Below are 20,099 nucleotides of genomic sequence, written 5' to 3'. Positions count from 1 at the left end.
CCCAAAGATTACGGTTTCTCGGCCGATGAGCCTGCAAAACATTTTTGAACAAACTACACTGCAATCGGACAGATAAAAAAAAGAGTTTTGTTGAAAAATTTCATATGATTTGTTTATAAGTTTAATATCATTTGAGTCCAATCAAATTGCGCCAAATACGGGAAAAATAACTTGTAGCTTATTGCAAATGTTGTTTCTATTCGCCACCAGAATGTTTGGGAAACTCGAAAGAGTAGATACAACTAACAAAAGAAAACTTTTAATTCGACCCGTCTTGTTTTATCTTTTCGTCCAGTCTTTATAAAGCACGAATGCAACTCTTATCTGCCTTCAAGCACCAACCAATTAAATGAAATTTCCGTAAAATTTGTTTTGAGTTTATAAGAGAACAAAAGAGTTAAGAAACTGAATTTAAGAAACAAGAACTCGGGGGTCATTCAAGGAAGAGAACACGAGAGAAGAGATCCTAAGTTTGCTTTCAAAATGTTTAAAAATATATTGTTAAAGCTTTTGCTTTTAGGCATTGTAATTTCCCTAGTAGTTTCGGAGGAGAAAGCCGAAAAAAAGCATGAAGACCACGACGAGGAGGAACATGATGATGACCACGAAAAAGTGACTCCAAAAGACCACGAGAAAGATGAAGAACATCACGATGAAGAGGAACATCATGACGAGCCAGAAAGCCACGAAGACGAACATCACGATGAGAAGAAAGATGACGAACACGAAGATGATGAACACGATGAAAAACATGATGATGATGAAGGAGATCATGATGAAGCAAAAGACGATGATGATGATGATGAGGAAGATGGTGATGATGGTGGTGAACATGATTCACATGGGGAAGAGGACGCTTTTTTAGGTAAGCCGGCGAGGGATTCTTTAGTTTAAAAGCTGAACTTCTCATTCATTAAGTAGAATAATCTGCCTGTTCGCAGTATTTAGTTACATTTTTATCTATTTAATACGCTTGAGTAGCATATCAAAACCAATCAAACTTTCACTGAGCCAAGCTGAAGACCGAAAAATCACGAACAGGACAATTAATCTGTTGCCATAAATTTATTTTTCAACATATCCAGTTTAGTATTTACTAAACAGACTAAAATGATAATTTTATTAAAACCACGAGAAATGTATATTAAAAAAATCTAGTTTGATATTCTTCAATGCAGCATTCAATATCTGCTTCAAGAATAGGCAGTGCCTTTGTGGCTCTTACACCCTTACTCCTCTATTTCACTGTACCCACTTTCAAAAGAATATATCTAGCGCCATTTCCAGCAGTTCATTGGCGCTGTAGACAGTACAAGTCGATTATTTACGAAAATTTCGAAATACACCGGGAAAAATAAAGGTCTTGATGCTTTTTAAAAAAATGTTTCAATATGTTTTTGAGATCTTGTTCCAAAGTCCTGGTAGTGCAACATGGCACGTCACACATGTTCCTAAAATATCTAAATAGCTAATATATCATGTATGGATCAAATTCCGGCTCAAAAGGAATGAAACTTGCTATAAATGGTTTAGTAAAATTTTGTTTTGTTAAATTTTGTTAAATTTGAAGCACTTTTTATGGCGTGAGTAAACTTTAAACTTTAGAGTGATCTCAACCTTTTGAGGGGGACAAAGCGGATTTCAAAATTCGCTTTTTTATATTAATCAGGCCATTACATATACTTGATAAATTTTTAATGATAGTAAGTTCGAAAAACCTTTTATATTTTGCAATACCAACCGAGGTAACAGGTGTCACCTGAAGCCGTAAAGCGTGTGGCAAAATAACTCGACAAACAGGTTAAAAAATATCGAAAAACAGGTTTTTGTTCGCGGGATTTTAGTGATTTTTTACTGACGATATTTTGGTTTTGTTTAAAGGGGATCACCTTAAAGACTTTAAAGGCCTTTCCGCTGAGGATGCTAAAAAGAAGCTTAAAGATATCATTACAAACGAAGTCGACCTCAATAAAGATGGATTCTTGACTGAAGACGAGATCCGCGCCAGACTACGTGCAACTACCAAACAAAACAGAATGAAGGAGTTAAACTCTACGATGATAACTCATGATGAAGGTGAGACTCTAGAAAAGAACACGTGTGCAGTGGCAAAAAAGCGTTTTACATTTAAGAATAGAGAGACCAAAAAAGTGTGATGAGTGGCCGCGCCGGAAGGACGAGTGAATATTCGTGGGAGGTTACCAAAAAGACGCGCGTCGCCCGTCTCACTTGGCGCCAAATTCGAAACAAAACCCACTGAATTCTGGTATTGATAACATGACTATTATTTTACAAAATAAAAGAAGTATTCCTACTTTCTGTGGTAATCGTACTGTTTTGTTAGAATCATTGCACGTACTATCACTAACTTCCGGTTTTTTAGAAATTGTTATTTAGTTCTAAACCAATCAGAAAGCACGAGTCGGGGACAATTTACATGGGTTTTTTATCATTTCTCTTCCAGTCTGTATTAATTAAATGAGGGTTGAAGGTTATTTTTATATTTTTTTCTCACGGTGCATTTTCAGACAAGGACGGAAAAATTTCATGGGAAGAGTTTAAGAAACACCACTTTACCGACGGCGATGACGACAAAGAACAAATGAAAGAAGACGAAGAAAAGTTTAAATATGCTGATGTCAATGGAGATGGCGGTCTTGACTTGAAAGAGTACATGTCTTTCTACCATCCAGGGGTAGGTGATTTCAGCAGAATTTTTTCTCTTCTAAGAACTTGATAAAACTGGCGTATTATAGAGCTGGCATAGAAAGTCTGCTTCCCATGTCTATTTCGAATTTCCCAGTCCACATATTTTCTTTCCTTTCCCTTCGTCAGTAGCCTGCGTAGTGGCCTTGAAAGTAGGAGGGGAGGGGTTGTGTGCGTGTGTGTGGGGGGGGGGGGGGGGGGGGGAGGGGAGGGGGAAGGAGGGACGACGAGGGGACATTCGTCAAAGTCGTCAGCTTTTGCTGCAATCACCAAAGAAAATGGTGTTCATATGGTTTGGCTTGTCCTAAAAGTCCATTTTTGTTCTGCAGGATGATGAACGCATGTCTGCTTTTGTTATTGCTGAAACTTTAAAGAAATACGACGCAGACAAAGACGGTGACTTGTCGAAAGACGAGTTCTTCGGTAAGCTTTCACGAACTTGAATTGCAAATTACCATTTTTATGCTCGATGATCTTAGATAAAAAATTTGTATTTTTTATGCAATCTATCTCTTCCCTGTCTTATTTCAATTAGTTTCCCAGATTTTGCAACTTAAATTACATCTTACATCTTTACATCCCATTCCCATTTCTCATCTCATTCTTATTCCCATTTTTAGCATCCTACAAGGATCTTAACCCCGATGCCAAGGCTGAACTAGAAAAGGACTTCTCAAACACATACGACAAGAACAAGGATGGCAAACTCGAAAAAGACGAGATCCGGAGATGGCTGTTCCCTGACGAGGACATGCCACTTGAAGAACCGCCAGTCATGATCAAAGAGGCTGATGATGACAAGGATGGTAAACTGTCCATGGATGAAATCATGAAAAACCACAAAGTATTCGTAGACGATCCTATGGCCAACGGAGGGGATCACGATGAGTTGTAAATAATTCTACTATGCAACTGTGACAGAAAGACAGACAGACAGACAAGTCGATCAATTTCGACCTGCATTAAGCGACCACCAGGCAATTTCATTAGGGGTGGTCGGTTATCGCAGGTTAAGTGGTTTTTGCTGAATATTGAACATTTTGAAATATCTACTTTATTTTCAAAGTATCTTTAAATTTTTTATCCATAAACTGACCTAGAAATTCAATATGAAACTGCATTCTACTTTGGAAATTGAAAAAAAATATAGCAGCGGTTTTTGGAAAGTAATTAGGAATATACAAATTACTTAAGAAATTTGGCTCGTTTTTTATTACCAGTAGTAAAATCACAATCATTTTACTTATTAACTTAGAAATAAACTGTTTCATTGCTATGGTGCGTAGTCGTATTTTAAATGCGGTGGGATCCCTGTGTAAATAGACTTTCACTCCCCTCCCCTCCTCCCTCTCAAAAAAAAACAACTACCAATATTAGTGCCAATGTGATTTTAAATCATGCTTTTAAACGTTTTGACGTGTAGTGTTGTTGACGTGAGGAAATCTAACCCCTGATAACGAAATTCTAAAAACGTTTCCAATAGCAGTGACGTATGGAAAAATCTTTGGGAGTGACGTCACGTACAATTGTTTACTAAAACGTGCGTAGACACATAATCAGGGTATCTTAGTTCCTTCCACTTGACAGCTAAAGGCGGAAAGTCGTGCATTTCCGAGTACACATTTCTAAAACGGGGGGGCCGGTCGAGGAAGGGGGGTGAAGACTGCCTTCGTGCTCAACTGACAGAACTTTGTCCTGATGTCACTAAACTTTCGAGAAGGTACTAGTTTCCGAGGACTGGATGCCAGGCAGACTATGAACATAGCAGCCAGCAAGTTAAATTTTTCTGTTTTAAACGAAAGCTAGTACAGGCACAGTAGAAATACTATATAGTATTATAAAGTTAGTCAGAGAAGTTGGCCAGTTGGCCAGAGTCTTGGAGCTGAAATAGAGCTAGTCGATAGTTCCGACCTTCTTTGAAAAATTCAGGATATCCGCTATACACATTCATATTAAATATTATTAATGTCTATTAGAGTCTATAGTTTCTACGGGGGAGGTAAAAATGATTTATTAGACGATATCCACGAGGGATATTAAAGAATCTGATTGGACGATTTGAGTGCAAGCTCCGCCTTTTTAATCACGTGACTAAAGCCCCGTCACTCAGTTTTATCTCAAACTTCGAATAGTTATAACCGGCATGGCGTACACACAACCTGGCGGCAAGAAAAGAGTTTGCTATTATTACGATGGTAAGTCTTATTTACCCGATAAATCCACACACAGAGATAGATTAGGCCTCAGAGAATGCTTTTGTGAATTTTTGGAAATTTTAGTAGCCTTAAACTCGAGTTCTCGAAGTAGTTTGAAATGTGCTTGCTTGGTGTCTATGAACAATAGGTGACATCGGCAACTACTACTATGGCCAAGGACATCCTATGAAACCACACCGAATACGAATGACCCACAACTTGCTTCTCAACTATGGACTCTACAGAAAGATGGAGATTTATGTGAGTAACTTTTGGTGGGATTTTGGGAGTCCTACGGCAAAGCACGAGCTCGTGAAACTTCGTGATCGAGCTGGGCTGTCAATACTGCAAGACTGAATGAACATGAATGCATTGATGATTGCATTATCGAAATGTTTCTTGTTGTTTTTTAGCGACCTCACAAGGCAGTTTTGGAGGAAATGACTAAATATCACTCGGATGATTATGTGAAGTTCTTGAAGACAATTCGACCTGACAACATGTCGGACTACACCAAACAGATGCAGCGATGTAAGTATCAACCATGCCTTTTTCTCCATTGTACATTTTTCCAATTTCCTATTTTTCCTGTCATCTCCTCTCAACCCTAACCTTAAAAAAACCTACGTGCACCACAAAAATAACTTAAAGGACCTATATCCGCAATCAGAAAGAGTCTTAGCATTTTTTGAATCATAAATATGGCTTAAATATTCTTATTTTAAGGATTTTTAAGAAGAAAAATTATAAAATTTTCGTTTTGCGACAAGTTCGAGATCAGAGTGCACGACTTGATGACTAAACCTTCGCTTATCAAATAATATTTTACTTTTAAAGGGAAAATTCACTTAAAGAAAATATCCCACGTTAGTCTTGGATTTCTTAAAAGAAATATTGAATTGTTTAATTTGTTAATTTTATCCCTGGTGTTAATACCAAGATGCAACATCTATAAACACGTTTTAGTATTTTTGAAACCAATCACTGTTTCGAGCTGCATGCTGAAATCTGGTTTTTCACTGCTGCCAATCAAAAATAATAAGTCTGTTTCTCCTATTTTTGACTGGTGGCAGCAAAAATCTTTTAATTTCACAAGAAGCTATTGAAATATTTGTGTTCGCAGTTTGCAGTAACATATTGATAAGGATTTTTTCAAATTTTAACCTTGTAGCCTCGATTGAATGCTTTGCATTTGAATAGTAAGCTGATATATGGAAAGTGGTGAATCCACAGTACTCTAAAACCTTTTGTTTTTTAATTAGAATTGAGAATTAAGTCATAATTCCCTACTCATGTTTATAGTTGAATAAACATAATTTCTTTTTCTTTTTCAGTCAATGTAGGCGAAGATTGTCCTGTCTTTGATGGTCTGTACGAGTTCTGTCAACTGTCAACAGGAGGATCTTTAGGTAAGAATAATTCTGATTGTTCTAAGAATACCCATAATGCAAATCAGCAATTTATCTGTGTTTGTATGACTTAGGAAGAAATAATGCAAATTGATATGCTTTGTTAGCATTAGTGAACTTGCCTCTTATCTCTGGGGTCTTTGGTTGAATTCCTGCACTCTACCATCACATTTGAAAAGAATTTGTTAGGTTTCTCCCTTGATTCAAGGGTTTTTCTCCAGGTTCTCTAGGTTTTCCACCCTCTGCAAAACACAGCAAACTAAATTCCGATTTGATCTGTGAGTTGGCCATGCCATGACTTAGATCAGCTCAGAGGTTGTTTTAGGGTTTGATCTGTGAGCTAGCCATGCCCTGACTTAGATCAGCCCAGAGGTTGTTTCAGGGATTGGTCTGTGTCAGAGCTAGCCATGCCCTGACTTAGATCAGCCAAGAGTTTTTTTTTAGGGTTCGATTTGTGAATTAGCCGTGCCCTGACTTAAATCAGCTTAGAGGCGATTTCAGGATTTTATGAAATAATGAAGCAAATGCTGAAATTTAGAAAAAGACAAAGAAGCATCCATTATTTGAACATTTACGAAAATGTAAATACAATGATGATTTATAGGAAATTTTCTTGTGGGTTTGAGTTTTGTTTGAGGCATTAGATTTTTCCCGACACTTGTTCTGTTTAATATCTCTGTAAAGCATATCAGGATTGACATGTCTGATGATAAACATTTGTTTGAAATATGCCACACACATTATTGAAATAAATTTTAATTTTTTCCCTTACATAGCTGGTGCTGTCAAGTTGAACAAGACACAGACTGATATTGCAGTCAACTGGGCAGGAGGTCTTCATCACGCAAAGAAGTCTGAGGCCTCAGGATTCTGTTATGTAAATGATATTGTTCTAGCTATTTTGGAACTGCTAAAGTAAGTTTGTATACAACACTGAAGAATTTTAACGCATGCTATGAAAAATTCATGTGATTTAAAAATTTGTTAGTTTTATTAGTGTTTGTTTTTATTATTATTTGTTAGTGATTCTTAGAGTCGGCTGCATTTTTTGTCTAATTTTTCTTTCTTTTTCTTTTGTTTCCTTTCCTTTTTACCAAAATTCTATATTTTTAAAACTAACCAGTTAATGTAATTGTGTTTCCATCAACATTTTTCAAAGCCAGCTATCATAACAAAGTCCATTTTTTAAAATTCTAGATATCACCAACGAGTTCTGTACATAGATATTGATATCCATCATGGTGATGGTGTGGAGGAAGCTTTTTATACAACTGACAGAGTCATGACTGTCTCATTTCACAAATATGGAGAATACTTCCCTGGCACTGGTGATTTGAGGGTAAATAAATAAATAAATAATTTGTGATTGTTGTACAGTTTAATATAACGATTATGTTGTAACTTTGGTAATACTCTTGTGTTTCAAAAGGATATTGGTGCAGGAAGAGGCAAGTACTATGCTGTTAACTTCCCTCTGAGGGATGGTATTGAAGATGAATCTTACCAACAGATATTCCAGCCTGTAAGTTGTATAATTCAACTATTAAACTACTCATCCAATGATTAGAGAAGTATATATTTTTTGCCTCTGAATGAATACAAGTTTTAACCTGTGCTGGTGTGTTGAATACAACAAAAATTAATGATAAAGTTTAGTACTATACTGACATTATCGACATCATCCTTCTTCTGAGTAAAAGATGAAGTGATTGATTCTTTGCTTATTTTTCTTAATTCCTTCCTGCTTTCCTCTCAGATTATATCCAAGGTGATGGAGATTTATCAACCCAATGCTGTAGTACTCCAGTGTGGTGCAGACTCCCTCGCAGGTGACAGACTCGGCTGCTTCAACCTGTCACTCAAGGGACATGCTCAGTGTGTGGATTTTGTCAAGAAGTTTGGTTTACCACTGTTGATTCTTGGCGGAGGGGGATACACAATAAGAAATGTTGCTCGGTGCTGGACATATGAAACGTCAGTGGCTTTGGATGCTGATATAGCAAACGAGTTACCCTACAATGATTATTTTGAGTATTTTGGCCCTGACTTTAAACTTCACATCAGCCCATCAAACATGACCAACCAAAACACACCTGATTACCTGGACAAAATCAAGTAAGTACGGATTTATGCATTCACTGGGACTTTGAGATTGGAAAACCTAAAGTCAGTGGTTGATTCTAATTCTTTAAATTCTCATATGTTCAGGGCTAAGACAGGGCTTACCCAAATCCTAGCAGAGTACCCCCACCCCCCCTGGGGTCATGCTACCCTTTAAACTTCTTGAAAACTCCTTGAATTTAATTCACGTTTTGAAATGCACTTGAGAAACTCTGCTAAAACCCTAAATTAGTTTTAGCTTGCATGGTCAAACCTTGCCTCTGGCTCAACATTACTGGTAAAAATGTCCACAAGGCAAAGATTTGACCAGACAAGTTCTAATTCTGGCTGGACAACGTCTAATAACTGGCAATTATTTTTACAGTAGCCCTGATTATAAGAAGGAATCGAGTTCATTAATTTTGATTGTGTTCTTTTTCTTAAAGGCAGCGTTTGTTTGAGAATCTCAGGATGATTCCTCATGCCCCTGGTGTCCAGATGCAACGTAAGTTAAACTATCTATCATGTTCATCCCTCGAAATGCCTTTCCTGATACAAACAATATTCTTTGTTGCTCATAATGCTTGTGTTTGAAACTGAAACTTGGCCAGCAGCTCCATTTTGTTGATATCAGAGACCTATGTTAGAGCTCCAGTTTACATTTTGTTTAAATCAGTGAAATTTTAAGAACTCATTATTACATTGATCGCAACTTTGGGGTCTATTATATTTTACTGTTGTTCCTCTGTGTAATTTCCCCCACATTTTTTTTACAGCAATACCAGAAGATGCTTTACCAGAAGAGGAAGAAGATGAAGATGAAGAGGATCCAGAACAAAGAATAAGCAGTAAGTAGAATGAGAACAAGAAATATTCGTATTAATGGCATCCAAATAAATAGTAAAAAAAACCTCCCCCCCTCGAATTTTCTGCACTTGACGTAATCCAATTACTTTACCCATTTCCCCCCTAATACCATTTTCCAATGGACTCCATCCATTTAGACATAATATTTTCCCATTTAACTTCATATGTCACTCTCCTAACAATAAGATTCTTTGTTTGAGTTGTATCCTTGTTCATGTGTCTTGACATGTGCAACAGTTAAACAAAGAAATGTTCCTCTAGGGAATGACACACGGTCCAAAATGGGAAAACGGAGTAGGTCAAATGGACAACATATAGATTTATTAAATATATTAATTAAAAAATTATTTCCAGTACGTGCTTCTGATAAGCGTATTGCATGTGAGGAAGAGTTCTCCGATTCAGAGGATGAGGGAGATGGTCGCCGTGACAACCATTCTGGCCGTGAAGGACGCTCCCGTAAAAGAAATCGCACCTACCCTATAGAAAACATGGTAGCAAATGGAAATGCCGAGAATGCAAATGGTGATGATGAAACCAGATCTACTGGTTCTAAAAATACTAATAATGGGGGAACAAAACCTGCTGCTGCCGTTATTGCACCAGAAAACAAAACCAACCCCTCCAGTGGAACAACTTCTCCTAGGGAAGGCTCTCCCAAGACTGTAGGTAGTACAACTGCTGCTGACATCGCAGAGGAAACAACTACAGCTCCTGAAGCTAGCAGAACCAGGTAACATAAATTTTGCCTTCGCCTTTTTCAACAAAAAATCTGCAAATCCTTAGACCATTGTTATGGCTCTGATGACCTTCAGTGAAAAAGCAGTCACTTGGTTTAACAGATCAAAAACAGTTTTCCGTGTTTGATACCCTGATCAAAACATGCAGAATGTTGAGATAACACGAGAGGAACGTCCCAAGTGTTTTGATCAGTGTCAAACATGGAAAACTGTTTTTGATTTGTTTTACGAAATGACAAACACGCGAAAAAATCGAAAAAAAAGCAAAGCCTAAGTAAATTCTCCCTACGTGCCGTCTTATTCAAACTGACCAATGAGTGCGCACGATAGATTAAAATCTGACAGATGCAATACTCGCGCGCGCTAAAATGATGACAGAGTGTTTTGATACTCTCATCAAACATGGTTTTTGACCAATCATAGCGCGCGTAGTATCCCAATTATTTTATAATTATAGATCTTAAACACAGCAAAACAAATTAATCAGTAATATGTTGCATTGTTCAAGGGCAGATCTCTCAAAATAGTGATTTTATTTTTTTCAATTCAATATCCTAAGATTCTTGCATTCTGATTGGCAGTGTGTGAGAGCAGCTGGTATTTTCTATCTCTTACCGTGGTCTGGTATCCAGGCTGCTTACACCATCGGTATGCATAAGCATGCTATAAGGGATTGCATGGTAACGAAAGTGATTGCAAAAAAAGTGGGAAAAGTAAATGGAGAAAAGAAGACATTGTTAAGCATCCTAATGTCAGTCCAGATATGGACAACATGTGCGCAAGTCCTTATCCAGGACTCCTAGCTAGTATGTAACTACTAAATATATTTATTTTATTTTATTTCAACATCTAGTCCTGTTGAGGCTGATGCTCAGAGCTCTGAAGCTGCTAAGGAAGAACCGGCAAGTGAGCCTATGGAAGTAGCTGAATCTGAACCAGCAAAAGAACCTCCCAGGTATATCACCCAAGCCTAGAAAACAAAAACAAATTTTTTATCATTTCGGAGCACTTGTCATTCCCCAGAGAATAAGATTCTTTGTTAAAGTTATATCCATATTCATGTGTCTACCCCTGCTTAACCGTTAAAAAAGAAATAATACTCTAGGGAATGGTACTTGTTCTAAAATGGGTTAATTGTCTGTTCAAAGACTGTCGTCCTTGACAACCCTCAATCCTAAGTGATTGGAGAAAAAGGTATATGGGTAGAGATTACTGAAGCAGTTATGATTGGCCCTAGCTTACAGTAGTAATTGATATAAATTAATCATTGATTATTCATCTCAGTAATTATGGTGAATATTAATATACCTTGCTGCTTGAAGACTTGTATCTCAGTAAAATAACATTCATCAATAATGATTATTTGTCTTTGGTGAATAATTGCGAATCTATCACAATTATATATAGTACATATATACTAAGTTCAGGATATAGTCTTTAAATAACCTAAAAAGTCCAAAAAAGGGAACTTTTTCAAATGTTTCAATATTGTAGAATGATTTCGAAAACAATGCCAAGCCAATGTTGAGCCAATCAGAAACCTAGACTGGTAAACAAATAGATAGCCATCTTCATTTTCTTGTGGGAATAAAAAGATATGTTGAAAGGCTATCGTTTTCTGCTGCTTTCTGATTGGAAATTTGGAATGTATTGTTTTCGTTTTACAATTTGATTGGTCCTCACTGTCTAGGTTGCCCCAGTTATAGCAGTTGCACTGTAAATGCAATCATTCTCTTGCTATTTTAAATGCTAATTGATAATTATTGTATTTGATATTTCACAGCAAACCGGCAACTGAATCTTCTAAAGCAGAGGAAGCTGAAGATAGCCCTCCAGGTAGGATGCCTTGATCTCCAAAATTTTTAAATTTATCAAACCCTGGAACAACCTCTGGGCTGATCTAAGTCAGAGCTCGGCTAACTCACAGATTGAATCCTGAAACAACCTCTGGCTTGATCTAAGTCAGGGCACAGCTAGTTTCAGATCGAACCCTGAAACAACTTCTGGCCCGATCTAAGTCAGGGCACCTCTAACTCACAGATTGATTGAAATATATTGTGTTGAGTTTTGGGGAGGGAGCAATGCTGGAGAACCTGGAGAAAAGCCCTCAAACCAAGATAGACTTGGATTTCTAAAATGATTATGTTGTTGTTCATAAACTCTTTTGGTTATCTTCAAAGGGGAAGCTGAAGCTGCAAAGTCAGAATTGGTAGCAGACAGCACCTCCAAACCAATAGAAGGTGAAGAAAGCATGGAACATTAGCCTCTTAACTAAGCATTTCAACATCGTAGTATATTGAACATAAGTCACTGTAATTATTATGTTATTTTATATTGTATGTCATTTTAAAAAGAACTTGTAACTCTTTTCACTGAAGTGCACTCCCTATTACAGTGAAAATGGCTCAAGCTTACCACCTAGATTCCATTATTGGTTTCATTATTTGAACATTGAAAATTACTATTCTTTTCGAGAATATGAAGAAAAGGATTCAAAATAATAACGAATTCAAAACTCAATATCTGACTGGATTATTCCATTTGAGGAACACCCTAATACAATCAGAATTCAAATTTTGAATTGGTTATTATTTTGAATCTTGTTTCTTCCCATCAGAAAGAATAATAGATTTCAATATCCGAATACTGAAGCCATTAATGGAGTCTAGAAGGGTAAGCTTGAGCCGTTTTGACTGTAAACCCTTATACACAGGTGAAACAAAAAAATCTTTAGGCTGGAATTTTTGTGCTGTGTTGGTCTCACACAATAACTGGGTTCCTAATTCAATATGAAATAGATGGGTTTTGGATGGATGAGAGCTATGGGATGAATGGATATGAGATGGTTCCCAAATGGCAATGAATAAATTCCATATCCTGATAAAAACCGCAGAATCTTTTTTTTCCGTAACAAACATTTTAAACCAGAATACAAAATGGTAGAACTCTACTGGTTAGAAATTGTCCCATTTGGGGGCAGCTTAGCTTAAGACGTTGCAAAACATATAGTGCCTACATAATACTCATAATTTTTGAAGTTGCTATGTAAAAGTTTCATTTTGATCTGTAAGCAAGTTGGATAGGGTCGTTCTTTTTTGCTATTTTTTTTTTTCACTTTTCGCTAACTTATTTCAATTCGAGTTTAATTTATCTCATGACTGTAATATCACCTGTTTGCTAGAATATTAATATCCATGGTGTCGCTTCTTTAATAAAAACTGATTTGTACATCAATGAAATGTCTGGAGAACTCTTATATTTTTTTAGTAAAAATACGCAGGTGATTATAGAAAATCTCGCGCGCTGATTGGTCAAGAAACTCACACTATCACAGCGAAAATCCAAAACGGCGGACAGCCGCTTTGTTGCTGTTACCGGAAAAAAATGCCTTTCATCTTCTTTCTTTTTCTTTTTTTTAAAGAATCACCTGTGTATTTATACTAAAACAATTATTTGCCTCAGGCTCAGTGATTATTGGGGAATATTTACCTCGCGTCTCGGTAAATATTCCCCGATTAATCACTTCGCCTTCGGCGAATAATTGTTAAATATAACCAAAATAGCATTGATAATAATAATAGAGTGAAGGCATTAAACCCGTGAAATATATATTAGACCAATACACATTGGTAGACCCTAATTCCATTGTTTTCTTTTGTGTCTATATGATGACTATTGACGAAAATCGGCGATGTTTTGTTCGCAAGTCACGTGGTATGTGACGTCACGCCATGTCACGTGGTCAGATGACTGACAACACAAGTCTTACCCATCGTACCAAGTTTCGTTACCATAGCATTCATTGTAATGAGTATTCGCAAAAATCGGCGGAAATGTTTGGTTCGTAAGTCACGTGATATGTGGCGCACGTCATGTCACGTGGTCAGATGACTGACAACACAAGTCTCTCATGCTTCGTTCCCGAGATGTAGGTGGCACGTGTTAACCCATCTCAAAGGGCAGGGAGCATTAGCGCAGGCTCTGGCAACGAGAGTGACTCTTCAAAACTCTAGCTCTTACATAACATCTCGATACGGAGATTGCGTGTACTGAGATTGGGTCTCCTGTGTTAAAAATCAATGCCAGAGCCACCATATGGGCCAACAGAAAGAACTCTAGGTCAGATTAACACAGCATGTTAGATTTCGTGGAGGAAAATCGGGAACCTTAGCACCACAGGTTTATTCCAATAAACCGGACTGTTATGCAAGAGCCTACTGACCAGCCGCAAAGGCATTTGTTGTAAAAAAATGAAATTCGTCTTTATTTATAATGGTATTTAAGTACCACAATTGGGTACATTGAAAGGACTGTATACATTTAACAATTTAGTGGGTAGCATGATGTGAAATATTGAGGGTTGTGTGAATGAAGGGGCACGTTGGTCAGTCACGTGTCCTCAAAAGCGTTGCCTCGAAAATCACGTGTTCATGTATCGTACATTCTAGAGGGACTCTTTCCGAGGATTATAAAATCATATCCGCGGAAAAAATCCCTCTGAAACCCAGCGTATTGATTCTTTCGGCTTTTTTGTAAATTACTTGAAAATATTTCTTTAAAAGCAGTTAATTTCTCAGTGGTTGTATTTCGTATTTTTCGTATATCATAACCACACGTTACGTAACTAAAAAAATCTAAATATTCACAAACTTTGGACTTCGAAATAAAGGAAAGGCAATTTCATGACCTTTATTGATGTATAAAGATCTTTCTTTTCTTTTGATTGTTTTCATAAGATAATATAGACTGAAAATTTAGCAAAGAATCTTACTGGTCCATATTGGTTTAGTTCACGTGCCCCCGTTTGATTATAATACCTAAATAATACTTGTTACGTCGTGTGGTTATGTAACTTTAAAAAATATCACGAATCTTAACAGTCATCACAATTAGCGCTTTTGATCCCGGAGATGGTGAGTGCGTTAGAGCCAGTGTAGGCGATTTTATTTTTAGTAGAATGGCTGAGTGGATGCCTACACATAAATACGATGGATCGCAATGGAGACAGCGTGATCATGAAAATCGTCCAGCTCTCCTACTAGAGCAGTGTGAAGAAATGGCACGCGATGGACGACTGCACGAAGCTTTTAGGTTGTTCTCAGAAGCTTTTAACCGAGGAAAATTCGAAAAGCATCAAGTCAAAACTCTTACGGCAGCGCTGGTCAAGTTTTATAACACAAAGAGAATAGAACAAGAAATGTTCCAGAAGAGTTCTAAAGAGAAAAAAAGGAGTGAACAATCAAAGAACGACATGCTAACTTGCTCGTTGTGCAGTTCTTCGTTCGTAGAGCCCATTACTCTTCCTTGTGGACATACTTTTTGCAAATTTTGCCTCCAGGATGATTTTTCTAGTGAGGTCTGTACTATTTGCGGTACGACTAACAACGAAGAATTAAAGGCTCCTACTTTTTTACTTTGCAATATTATTTTTAAGTGGTTTCCAAAAAAGTACGAATTGGGTTTGAAGAAAATAGAAGGAAGAACTTCTATGGTTCAAGGCAAATACCGCCAAGCTATTGAGGTATTTTCTTTCATTCTTGGGGAAGAACCAAACGATGTGAACTGTCTAGGCTGGCGGGCTGAGTGTTATTCTTGTTTAGAGATGTTAGATTTGGCTCTAAAGGACATCGAACTGGCTCGTAGCCTTCTTCCTAATTCAATACGGCTTTTGTACAGTAAGAGCAGAATTCTTTTAAGAGCCGGTAACCGTGAACAATCCGTGTTTACTCTTCTTCAGTGCGCTGCTATTGAGCCTCACAACTCTAAAATACAAGAAGAGCTAGAATCAGGTCTCTTTGAGTTATTTCGTCTGCCCGATTTTAGCCAGATAAAGGGTTCTGTGCTGCCTGCGAATTTCTTTACCGGAGAGAGAAAAACGCTGTCTTTAATGTCAAATGACTGTGATTTTGGAGCTACGGATAACGACGTTGCGATGACGGAGTGTAATTTAGATGATAACAGTGAAAATAATTCATTCCCTTCAGACAAAGAGGATAAAATGGAATTAAAACTAAGCTTTGAAAAGAAGCCCACTTCGACGCCATCGTCAACATCTACTACAGACTTCGACAACACAGGACAAGACACAGTAGTCCAAGTTTTACAGTCTAACAGTGAGAGTTTATTAGAAGATTTCGAGTGTAAACTGTGCTGTAGTCTTCTCTATAAACCAGTAACAAGCCCTTGTGGACATAATTTTTGTAAAGATTGTCTCAGGAGGAGTTTGGACTTTCGTGTGGACTGTCCTTGCTGTCGGACACCCCTTAACAAATATCTAGCCGAGAGAAGAGAGAATGTCACTGTTGTTTTGGAAATAATTATCAAGGAACTCTTCAGCAAAGAATACGAAATGAGGGATAAAAATTACGAGCAGGAAATGTTGGCATTGAGAAGGTAATGAGATTTTTGTTACATAACGTATTACATAACGCCTCCAACAGTCCTTTGAAAAGTCGCCTTGTATAAAACGTGAGCCTTTGTTTACATAATTATTTAAAACCCGTGGGCTAGAACAAAATAAAAAAATTTCTTTGTACTGGCTTTCTAGCGGGGTACAAAAGGACCGCCGCTCAAAGGGCATTAAACCTTGGGTGGTTTTAGATCGTAAATTGAATTTTTAATTCTATAGCATAATATAATATTCCGAAAGAACGAAACTTGGGCATCATGTTTTTAGTTGATTAGCCAGGAACCATGCAATGCCAAGTCAAGATCCAAAGAAAATGGCGTGCTCTAAATTTCATGTCTTCCTTGAAAGCAAAGTGGAATTGCTTTTTGGTTCTTTCTTATGTATTGAGGTTTCCCCAGGTTTTCAGTTTTTCTCTCTCTGAAAACACTTTTTGGCAATAAAACCCAATATACTCGTGTGGGATTCCTGTGGATTTTGCAGGAAAACGTTACATTGCAACACCCCCCCCCCCCCCCCCAACCCAATAATCAAAACCTCGCTATGCCCATAATATATATACATTGGTCTCTTACTTTCACCCTGTACATATAATGTTTTAGTTAACCTGAAGTTTTTAGTTAGACTTAATTAGACTTAATTTTATACTGATTACAGTAAGACCCGAAGGTAAAAATGTTGTCTGCCTTCCTTTCTATTTTTATCCTTTGAGATGCAGTGGACATGCCTTGGCTAAATCTTTATTTATTTGCTCCTTTTTTAATTTTTATTTATTCTCAAATTTGTTCTTTTTCACTAACACTTAAATGTGTTCTTTTACAAATTGTCCTTTTCAGGAGTGTTGAGGATTCAGAGTTTGAAATTCCAATTTTCATCTGTACCTTGGCTTTCCCATTTGTGCCTTGTCCATTACACATCTTTGAACCCCAGTATAAACTGATGATTCGCCGATGCATAGAGTCTGGATCAAAGCAGTTTGGCATGTGCGTAATAAATGAAGATTCCTCATTTCCAACTATTGGTACAATCCTCAAGATCAAAGAGGTAGCCTACTTACAAGATGGTCGTTCATTAATTAACACAATAGGAACCAGACGATTCCAATTGATCTCTCACTATATGAAGGATGGATACAATGTGGCCAAAGTAAAATGGCTGATTGATGAAGTTGAAGATGATAAAGAGGAGGCAGAGGAGATCAAAAAGTTGCATGCAAATGGATTCAAGATGCTGGAGTTTTGGTTTAACTGCTTGAAATCGCAACAGCAGAAATGTATTATTGATGCTATTGGCAGCATGCCAGAGAAGGAGGAGTTCAATCCCAGTACAAATGACCAGCCTTCTTGGCTCTGGTGGGCTTTGGCTGCTCTTCCATTACAAGACAAGCCCAAACTTATCATTCTTGCTATGCCTTCTGTTGTTGAGAGACTTCGCAGTATAATGAGATTCTTAATGCTCATGATTAAGATGCAACAAAAGAGTGCTAAAAAGGAATAGAAAACTAAGGGTCTCTTTACAAGCAGGGAAGGTAACCCAAGTAAAGGGATTAAAACAAATCAAAGGAAAAGTAAAAGCTAGAGTAGCCCTATTACTAGGATTAACTCCAGAAATAGGGTTACTCTCCCTCCTTTACATATTTTTTTAACTCTTCGCCCACACTTTTTTATATACTTAGCTGTTCTGTTAGAAATACAGTAGCAGTCATCTAATCTAAAATCTTTATACTCATTTTGAATATTTTTCATATGTTATTTAGGATTTTAAGCCATCGATATGGGTTTATATTGGTGACTTGGACCTGTATTATATGCAAGCAAATGGCCAGATAATGGGTCTAACTATTGCTGCAGTAATTCTAGCTCTTTGAAAACCTTGAACAGAAAGGATTAGCACAGCACAAAGATAATGGCATTAAATATTGAGCCAAATTTAGTGACTTGCACATATCAATTTATGAAAATAATTCATAAAAACATTTAGATTTGAACTGTAAATTTGTTCAACCATTAAAAAATAATTAAGTTATTTGCTAGAAGGGTAAAAGAGCTGCTTGAATTTTGCACAGCTTAGAAAATATTGCATTATAAGTTACGAAGTTTACAAAATATGAATAAGTATATATTTTATAAGTTAAGGTTTTCAATGATGATTTAAAACAATTGATTTTTGAGATTGATTATCACAGTATTGAGCAATAATTTGGATTCGGTTTTTCTCTACACTTTTTCAATTTCTTTAAGAGTGGTTCCATAAACCCATGAAACAAAGTGTACTTATTAGAGTATAATAGTCAGATAAGTACAATAGATAACAAAAGAATAAATTTTACACCCCATGAAAAGATGAAAAAACTGACGTTTTGGAACTAGTCCTTCGTCGGAGTAAAAGAGTAATGTAATAGTAGATAAATAAACTAAAGTATATTTCACTTGTTTATGAAACCATTACATTAGTGTAGGGAACAATAGAGCTGTTAAGTGTGTCATAATTCAAAAGAAACCCGACTTCCAGGGCCAAATTAATAATTACTTCTACAAACATTATTCTGATTTTCTTCTTCATAGCAGGATTTTGTGTTCATATATCTATCTAATTCTTGGAAGGTGAAAAATAAATCTTGGGAATAAGTTGTGGCAAGATTTTTGTGATCTTTTTCTGAGTTTGGACCTGGAAATACATCACAACTTAATAGCTCTATGTAGAGAAACAGTCAGCTCAATACTATGGGGTATTTAAATATCAAATTATCCATACCCCCCTCACGGAGGAATTTTCCCCCCAGAAATTCAAATTTTCTTTTGTACAAACTCTGTAATTTTTGTTCTTTCTCTGACCCTCCCCCCGGAAATTCCAAATTCCTCTGTGGGGTTGATATGGATGTTTCAGGAGCTACACATAAATATCTCAATAGAAGCTAGGAATTAGCAGCTTCATGATTCAATATTATTTATAAAAAAAGTTTATTTGAATTTCACCACCCAATGTTAATAAAAGATTTATTACAAGCTGAATAAAAATTATTAGTTTTTCACTAATCCTGTTATTTTGTTTGGTTATTTTTTGGGGAAAGGTCTAGGAATGGGAGTGCACAGGGTATACCATGAAAAGTAGAGTGAGATCACTAAACCTGTGAAATAGGTATTAGACTAAATTATGTACACAGTATAAGATTATACCAATTCAACTTTTTTAGTGCTAGCTGTCATGTGATATACGCAGTGTTGGATCGTGTTACTATCACAAAAATACTTTAAAAAGAAATTATTTTCAGAATGGTAGCATATTTTTATATTATGATTTGAGTGATGGATTTTGAAGATACTAAGGTTTATAATTTCAATATGCTAATGATTGTGATGTTATTATAGGAATTTGAGTTTATTTGTCATCATTTGTAAATTGAAACACTGATTTATGAGAAAACAAATTAGCAATAAACTTTCTATAAACCCTGAGTAACACTGATGTTTTATACAGGATATTTTACTGCCCCAGGAAAGTTTTGTATATTTAATAATGCCTACTATGACATCACATTCATTAGCATATTGGAAGTATAAACTTTGATATCTCCTCGATGCATCACACAAATGATGAAATATTTTTACCATTCAACTATTCGCTTCATGTAGAATGAATACTGAAAATATAGATTTAGGCATTATAGGCACTTTAA

The 20,099-nt window shown here is 36.6% G+C and overlaps 3 protein-coding genes across 3 annotated transcripts; all 3 read left to right on the top strand.

Annotated features, from left to right (window-relative positions):
• Positions 1-63: 63 nt before the first annotated feature.
• Positions 64-3,982, top strand: LOC116288785 (reticulocalbin-2). The gene is made up of 5 exons (XM_031695617.2): positions 64-865; positions 1,882-2,076; positions 2,529-2,695; positions 3,036-3,129; positions 3,327-3,982. Exons 1-5 carry the CDS (start codon positions 484-486, stop codon positions 3,599-3,601), a joined length of 1,113 nt encoding a protein of 370 aa, XP_031551477.1. The 5' UTR covers positions 64-483; the 3' UTR covers positions 3,602-3,982.
• Positions 3,983-4,324: 342 nt separating this feature from the next.
• Positions 4,325-13,657, top strand: LOC116288839 (histone deacetylase 1). Its single transcript, XM_031695682.2, has 15 exons — positions 4,325-4,426; positions 4,839-4,901; positions 5,050-5,162; positions 5,315-5,432; positions 6,236-6,310; positions 7,087-7,225; positions 7,508-7,649; positions 7,740-7,832; positions 8,067-8,425; positions 8,857-8,915; positions 9,187-9,258; positions 9,632-10,010; positions 10,871-10,972; positions 11,801-11,853; positions 12,198-13,657. Exons 1-15 carry the CDS (start codon positions 4,405-4,407, stop codon positions 12,278-12,280), a joined length of 1,872 nt encoding a protein of 623 aa, XP_031551542.2. The 5' UTR covers positions 4,325-4,404; the 3' UTR covers positions 12,281-13,657.
• A 1,138-nt stretch (positions 13,658-14,795) lies between these two features.
• LOC116288838 (LON peptidase N-terminal domain and RING finger protein 1-like) lies at positions 14,796-19,458 on the top strand. Its single transcript, XM_031695681.2, has 2 exons — positions 14,796-16,410; positions 17,260-19,458. The coding sequence occupies exons 1-2, from the start codon at positions 14,975-14,977 to the stop codon at positions 17,918-17,920; spliced, it is 2,097 nt and encodes a 698-aa protein (XP_031551541.1). The 5' UTR covers positions 14,796-14,974; the 3' UTR covers positions 17,921-19,458.
• Positions 19,459-20,099: the final 641 nt, after the last annotated feature.

The sequence above is a fragment of the Actinia tenebrosa genome, unplaced genomic scaffold, assembly GCF_029948245.1.
Source record: "Actinia tenebrosa isolate PJP-AT-01 unplaced genomic scaffold, QUT_ActTen_1.0 PGA_scaffold1__47_contigs__length_23844297, whole genome shotgun sequence".
NCBI lineage: Eukaryota > Metazoa > Cnidaria > Anthozoa > Actiniaria > Actiniidae > Actinia > Actinia tenebrosa.
The sequence above is the reverse complement of the archived record's forward strand: the minus strand, read 5'-3'. Positions and strand labels throughout refer to the sequence as shown.